Raw genomic sequence first — 7381 nt, 5'->3', positions numbered from 1 at the left:
GAGAGAAATCGAATGTTAGTGACGATGGAAAACGAGTTTACGATGTTTCAAGATGGATGTTAAAAAAGTGATTCTTAGTTATCGCCGTTGTGATTCGCGTTGTGAAATCTCTCTCTCTCTCTCTCTCTCTCTTTTCTCTTTTCTCTTTTGTCGTTCTCTTTACAGTCGCGAATCTAGTAGGTTGCCAGGGTGTATCATTCGTAGGAACGAGAAACTAAAGGAAATTGTTATAGTTTCTCTGCGATACTTTCATATTAGGACAGAAAGCTTTCCGAAATTTTTCGAGAATGGAGGAGTACACCCCGTCGTAGCCGATTCAATTTGCCTAATGAAGAAAGCGAGGGACGAGCTAGGCGAGCCGATAAAACGTTACCCCTCTCTCTCTCTCTCTCTCTCTCTCTCTCTCTCTCTCTCTCTCTCTCTCTCTCTCTCTCTCTCTCTCTCTCTCTCTCTCTCTCTCTCTCTCTCTATACCTCTTCCTCTCTCTTTTGCTGTTTCTGCCTTCGAATCGATTCCGTTTCATGCCTTTGACAGAGTTATTGCGTTTCTATCCCCCGTTACGTGTGTGCCCTTCCTTTTTACTCTTTTCTTTCTCTCTCTCTCTCTCTTTTTTTTTCTTTTTTTTTTTTCTTCTCTTTCTATCTTGTTTTGTTTCTCTGTTATTTTTCTATGCGACTAACTGATAGAAAGGACAAACGTTGCCTCGAGCACGATTAGCAAAAGAGAATATATATATATATATATATATATATATATATATATGTATATATATGTACATGTATATGTATGTCATATATATGTATATAATAATATATATATATATGCTTTTACAAATTAATAACAAAATCATTCGCGTAATAAATAAATATATTTATTCTATTATCACGTTACGACGACGATAAAAAATATTTTCAATATTTTTATAAATATTTATCTTTCAGAACTCCATAAGACACAACCTATCGTTGCACTGCAAGTTCATGCGAGTGCAGAATGAGGGAACGGGAAAGAGTTCCTGGTGGATGATCAATCACGATGCTAAGCCCGGGAAATCGCCACGACGTAGGTAAGTTAAAATATTACCTATTTATGCATTATTTTTATAACAGTCATATTTTAGTCTTTTTTTTTTTTCTTCTTTTTTTTGTTTTCATTTTCTTTCTTCGACAAAATACATGACATTAGCCAGATATATATCGTGTCCGCTCGTTCCAATTAATAATGCCAACGTAAAAGATCGGTATTGATTTTTAACGATCGCTATTCTTTCCTTATTATTATATATCTATGTATCAAGACATTAATTTGATGAGATAAAATATCGGTGCAGAGCTACGTCGATGGAGACTAGCAAATTTGAAAAAAGACGTGGTCGAGTTAAGAAGAAGGTCGAAGCATTGAGAAACGGAGTTTTGCAAGCCGATGCTACACCAAGTCCAAGTAGCAGCGTCAGCGAGGGTTTGGATCTTTTCCCTGACAGTCCACTTCATCCAGCCAGTGGATTTCAACTTTCACCAGACTTTCGGTGAGTCATCTTGGATACGAAAGGATACGATATCGTTCCTAAATGTTATCTGTCTATTTATCTATCTATCTATCTATCTATCTATATCCACATTCACTCCGCACTCTTTCTTTTCTCGGAATGTTTTAAAAGAAAAATTTTTTTGTATAATAATATTTATATAGAATATATATTATATATATATTTCTGTTATATATCATATATAACATATATATATATATATTTTTAATATATTTTGTATATATATTATATATATATTATATATATATTTCCAATAGACCTCGAGCATCTAGCAACGCATCCTCCAGTGGTCGATTGAGTCCGATACCAGCGGTCTATGGGGAGCCAGAATGGACACCAAACTATGCGCCATCTTACAGTCCAGAACAATTAGGTTCGTGAACAAAAAGTGTTACGTTCACTCTATTATCTACTTATCGATTTAATATAAAATTTTATCTCGCTCGTATATGTATACGTATATATCCTATAAATTATCGATTTAGATACGATTCTAGCCGGTAGCCTCGCGGAAACCATGAAATTGGAGTCTTATCAAATGTATCAAACATCACCCCCTAATCATCAGCAACAAGCTGGTCCTCCACCTTCTTATTTCGAAACGCAATATCAGAGGAACAACACTTTACGCACCGGTTCGTCCTCTTTCGGACTTCCACCTACACCACAACCCAACAGCCAACAGAGATGCCCGATACATCGTTTACAAGCTTGCGCTTGTCAAATGGTGAATATGATATTTACAAAGTGTTTTACTTATTTATTAATTTATTTATTTTTAAATGTTCTTTTCTTCTCTTTTTTTCTTTTTTTTTTTTTTCTTTTCAACGAGACGAAAGAAAAGATTTGAGAAAAATAAAAGAAAAAATATAACGATATTTTTTATTAGTCGTTCGTCGTATTTATTTTCGATCGAACAATATATCTCACAAGTTAATCACGCAAACGTTGTTTTGTATGTTTTGTTTTCGAAACGTTTAGAACCTGAGTCCAGTTTCTGGAATGTCACCTTCATATCAACAAAGCGAGCCAAGCCCAACGGCACTGAGTAACAGTCAACAACAAACGATCCAGTATATGATTCAGAGTCAACAGCGGCAGCAACAGCAGCAGCAACAGCAGCAACAGCAACAGCAGCAGCAGCAACAGCAGCAACGACATCAACAACAGCAACAGCAGCAACAACAGCAGCAGCAACAACAACAACAACAACAACAACAGCAAGCACAAAGTGGACCAGCGGGGCCGAGTCCGCCAAACACACCTTCCCCATGTGATTCAACTCCAAGTACAATGATGGGACAACTAATGGGTGCTCTTAATAACTCGGCCCTTCTCGATGATCTCAATATTAACATCGAAACGTTGCATGGTGGATTCGATTGTAACGTCGAAGAGGTTAGTTAGTTCTATCTTTTCTTTTTTCCTTTTTTCTTTTTTATGCTTCTTTCCCTCACGTATAGAAACTTTCGTCGTTAGTTTAAGTAATTATTACGATCGAGATCGAATACGATTTAAATCATCGATAAGATACGTAATCAAATGTTAAAAATGATACGTCGATTAACGATTGGATATAAAAGTAAATAAATGATTTATCTATCGGTACTCGTCATGAAAAACAAAAAAAAAAATATTTATAATTATTTTATCGTTAGAAACCTTTAATACGTATGTCCATTGTTATTTTTCGATAACGATATAGGTAATAAATCACGAGCTTTCGATGGACGAAACGCTGGACTTCAATTTTCAACAAGGCGTTATGGGTACAGCGGCGATCCAGGTTAGCGACGGTAACATCGGTCAAAATGGTATAGTTTCTCAAAACAATGTCGGGGTTGGTACCGGTACCGGAAACGCACCAGCGGGAGTCTACATGAGCACCAATGCGGCGACTCCCGCGGCACCACCTTCTTGGGTTCACTAGCAGTGGACCCCTCTGCCCTCGACACCACCGTTGTCCTTACCAATTCCATCGACCAACATCGATGGATGGGACAATTATTGCGGGATGTCGGAGGAACAATTCGGTCAGTAAAATTATTTTTATTTAATCCTATTTCTCAGGATTTATCATCGTTTTCTTGATCGTCGTCCTAGGATCGCTCGTTTTTTGCTTGTACAAACTTTTTTATTTGTAAATCTATTCTTTTCTTTTTTTTTTGAGAAATTTACATACGAAAGTAAAATTTCATACGTAGAGAGAAGTAAGGGGTGGGAGTTGAAGATTGGAAATCGTCGTGCGAAATATCGAATTGAACGATATTTTTCGACGAGCATCGAACGACAGAACGAACGAACGAACGAACGAATGAACGAACGACAATCGATATATTCCGAAGGTATGGAGATACCCTTTAATGCCGGTCGCGTCCATATGCGGAATAATATTTGCTCTCTCTCGAGCCATAACAATGGTCTCGCAAACGGTGTTTAATAAACCGCGTCGGAGTTATACCTCCGTTTTGTATACTAGTTCGTACGTGCCGTCACATTTATATATCATACTGCCACCTGTTTTGTTCGATATCATTGTTGACTTGTGCGCTATGCATTTTACCCCTCGCACGAGCTCGTGTATTCGCGAGAGCTATCCAATTATTTTCATCGTTCTCTCGAAACGTTTTATCCTTCGAAAATCGAAAGATATAGCACGTACCTTCTTCTACTCTCGAATCGAAGTGATTAAATGTTTAGGCGTGTAATTTGACGACTCGATTCGGAATAATCTTTTCATTTTCGTTTTCCTTCTCCTTCATTCTTTTCTAAAATTTTTTTTTTCCTTTTTTTATTATTTCTTTCGTTTGCCAAAAAGAAAAAAAAAAAAAAGAAAAAAAAACTTTTAAAACGCACGGCTCAAGGAAGAAACGATTTTCTTTTAAGGAAATTTACTGGACTCTCTTTTCTACACAGATACGCGTTATATGAAGTTTCACGTGATAGTAATAGTAGCAGTGGTAGTAATAGCAGTAGTAATAGTAGTAATAGTAGTAGAAGAAATGCAAATAAAATTGTCATACATAGGAGGTTTGATATCGTTACTAACTTTTTACAGAATTCGTTTCTGCGAAGGACACCCTTAAACGCGACGTTTATTACATTCGCGTAGAGAATACTTTTTGTCACTTCGTATCGCGTTGATTGCGATAACGGGAATGTTACGGCCTTTGCCTTTTCGAAAAAAGCTCACTGCAATTATTCTGCAAGACTTGCGATAGAAGTTACAAGAGCGTGCGAGAAAGAGAGAGAATCCTTTTTACGCAATCGCTTGTACGGAATAAAAGGAAGGGTGGAGAGAACGAACGACAGTCCCTCTTCGCAAAAATGAGTTTCGTCGGTGTGGAACGCATGTAACAAAACCTCCGGCTAAAATAATTCGCGCTTCACTCCTTTTAATCTTTGCCGTACACGCACACAGGGCCACCGTGTAATTACGGTTTTATCCACGGCATCTCGACTCGTACCTCGCGGCTTCAACGCAAATGGAAATGAAAATGGAGAAAGAGAGTGGTACGCGACACCGTGATAAAGGATTATCAACATTTGCATTACGCGTTTGTTAAAGAGAGAGAGAGAGAGAGAGAGAGAGAGAGAGAGAGAGAGAGAGAGAGAGAGAGAGATCTTGGCAATGTGCTATCGTTCAAATCGTCACGATGTATGCTCGTCATCGAAGAAACGATAACAAAAGTATATCCTAACGGGTCCGAGTTAGATGAGGGATGAGAGAGATTCGAGAGAGTTATCCCTTATTATTATTTTTTTTTTATTTATTTACTTTCTTTTCTTTCTCTTTTTTTTTATTCTTGAAAGAGAAAGAGGAAAGAGATTTTCTACGAATACTTAATGAGCAATATCGCTGTTTCTAATGCTTGCCTTCTTCCTTTTTCATTTTTCTCTCTCATCTCGTCCTTTCGTCCCTTACGTATACACGTGCACACGCGGTATGTACATAGACGAGACGCAAGCACGTTCGCGAAGCACTTAAGGTACTTACGTACTTACCGATAGGAAGGTACAAAAATCGCGCTTCGTTGGTCGCGTTAACTGTGCGCTTATACACTCGGACAAACTTCTCTTCACGGGGCAGACATTATTTACAGAGAGCGATATCGGTTCGGATAGATATTAGCTTTTAGGAAAATATTTTTCACCGGTGGTAGACATACTGGGAGGGGGAGGTGGTGCAGGGGGGAGGGAAAAAAAAGAAAAAAAAATATTGGCCCTGTGCGTTACGTGTACCGTTATATTACTGCCCCCGGCATATTTCAACAATTTATTCCGCGTAGATACATACGCGACAAGATGTCTTTTTTTGTTTTGCTATACGTTTTGCTCCTCTCTCTTCTTCCCTCCCTCTCCCGCTCTTTCTCTCTCTCTCTCTCTCTCTCTCTCTCTCTTGCTTTCGCTCTCTCGCTCTTTTTCTCTCTCTCTTTTTCTATATCATGTCCCTAGCCATCCAACTTTCTCTTTCTCATTCGTTTGATTTTTTTTCTTTTCCTACGCATTACGGCAGCGACGATATCTACCTGTGTTGAGGAGGGTGGTTGGTTGGTTGGTTGGTTGGTTGGTTGGTTGGGTGGGAAGAGGGAAGAGGGTGGTTGTGTATACGTACATAAAAAAAATCGTTGGTAAAGTTAATATCAACGAGAAAGGACGGATTAATATATCTTTGCTCTCGCCTATGGCGTACGTATGAATCTTTAACTACTCGTTTTTCGTAATTTCGATTCGAATTACTTTGATAGGATTATCGTCGTTGAGAATAATACAAGTCGAGTCGTCGATGATTCGAAGAAAGAAAATAAATAAATAAATATATAAATAAATAAATAAATAATAAATAAAAGAAAAAGAAACAAAAGTAGATGAAAGAAAGAAAGGAAGGAAGGAAGGAAGGAAGGAAGGAAGGAAGGAAGGAAGGAGAAAAAAAAAAGAGAAAAAAAAAGGAGGAAAAGGAAAAAGAAAAAGAAAAAAAGAGGAAAGGTGCGCGAACGATCTCGAGTGGTGGAGGGAAAAGGGAAGCACTTAGTCGAAACTGCAGGAGTCTGAAAGTCAGCAGCTATTCGGCAGACGTCACTGGCGCCAGCGGACTACCTTAAACCTCTTCTTCTCCTTCTCCTCTTCCTATTTCTCCTCCTCCTCCTCCTCCTCCTCCTCCTCCTCCTCCTCCTCGTCTTACTCACTCCTTTTCCGCCCACCACGCCGACAATCTCATTCCCCAAAAGCGTCGCAAGAATTATAAAGTTGGTGAAGGAGCAACCGTGCGAGCGTGAGAGAGAGAAAGAGAGAGAGAGAGAGAGAGAGAGAGAGAGAGAAAGGAAGAAAGAAAAGGAGAAAAAGAGGACAGGGATAGGGACTTCTTGCCTCGACCGGGCTCGGAACTCCTGTCAGCCGAGTCACCTCCGAACTACCCTCATCCCTTTCATCCCTTTTTATTCTCACTCACGAAGTTTCCCAGGAAAAGCCAATCTCTTCTAGATTTTCGATACAGTTACGAATTTTGACCGGTAGTCGTGTTTCCCTTGAGAATCTGTTCTCGATTAAAGGGGACGATTACGTATAGATATCTAAATCGATAGTTAGATCGAAAGGGTAGATTTATATTCGGACAGTTATATCGTACATTTTTGAAAATAGAAATTTAATGTTTTAATATATGGGTATCGTCTTTTATCGCATTCGTATTATTATTATTTTCTTATTGTTATACGTTTTTTCCTTTTCTTTTTTTTTCTATTCTTTTTTATTCTTTTTTCGTTTCTTTCTCCTTTGTCTTTCTTTTCTTTTAATCGATCCGTTCGTAAAACTTCGACGCTCTTTCCCTCTCCCCCC

At 38.5% G+C, this 7381-nt stretch overlaps 1 protein-coding gene across 1 annotated transcript in view; it reads left to right on the top strand.

Annotated features, from left to right (window-relative positions):
• Positions 1 to 3579, top strand: part of LOC122629351 (forkhead box protein O) — a 71993-nt gene extending 68414 nt beyond the window's left edge. Inside the window, exons 2-7 of the mRNA XM_043812717.1 lie at positions 942 to 1066; positions 1331 to 1525; positions 1804 to 1919; positions 2032 to 2273; positions 2528 to 2944; positions 3252 to 3579. Coding sequence (XP_043668652.1) covers positions 942 to 1066; positions 1331 to 1525; positions 1804 to 1919; positions 2032 to 2273; positions 2528 to 2944; positions 3252 to 3476 — 1320 coding nt within the window. The 3' untranslated portion in view covers positions 3477 to 3579. The remainder of the gene's footprint in view (positions 1 to 941; positions 1067 to 1330; positions 1526 to 1803; positions 1920 to 2031; positions 2274 to 2527; positions 2945 to 3251) is intronic.
• The last annotated feature ends 3802 nt before the right edge of the window (positions 3580 to 7381 follow it).

This window comes from Vespula pensylvanica, chromosome 5 (genome assembly GCF_014466175.1).
Source record: "Vespula pensylvanica isolate Volc-1 chromosome 5, ASM1446617v1, whole genome shotgun sequence".
Classification (NCBI taxonomy): domain Eukaryota; kingdom Metazoa; phylum Arthropoda; class Insecta; order Hymenoptera; family Vespidae; genus Vespula; species Vespula pensylvanica.
Note: the sequence above shows the minus strand (reverse complement) of the source record. Positions and strands in the feature narration are given on the sequence as shown.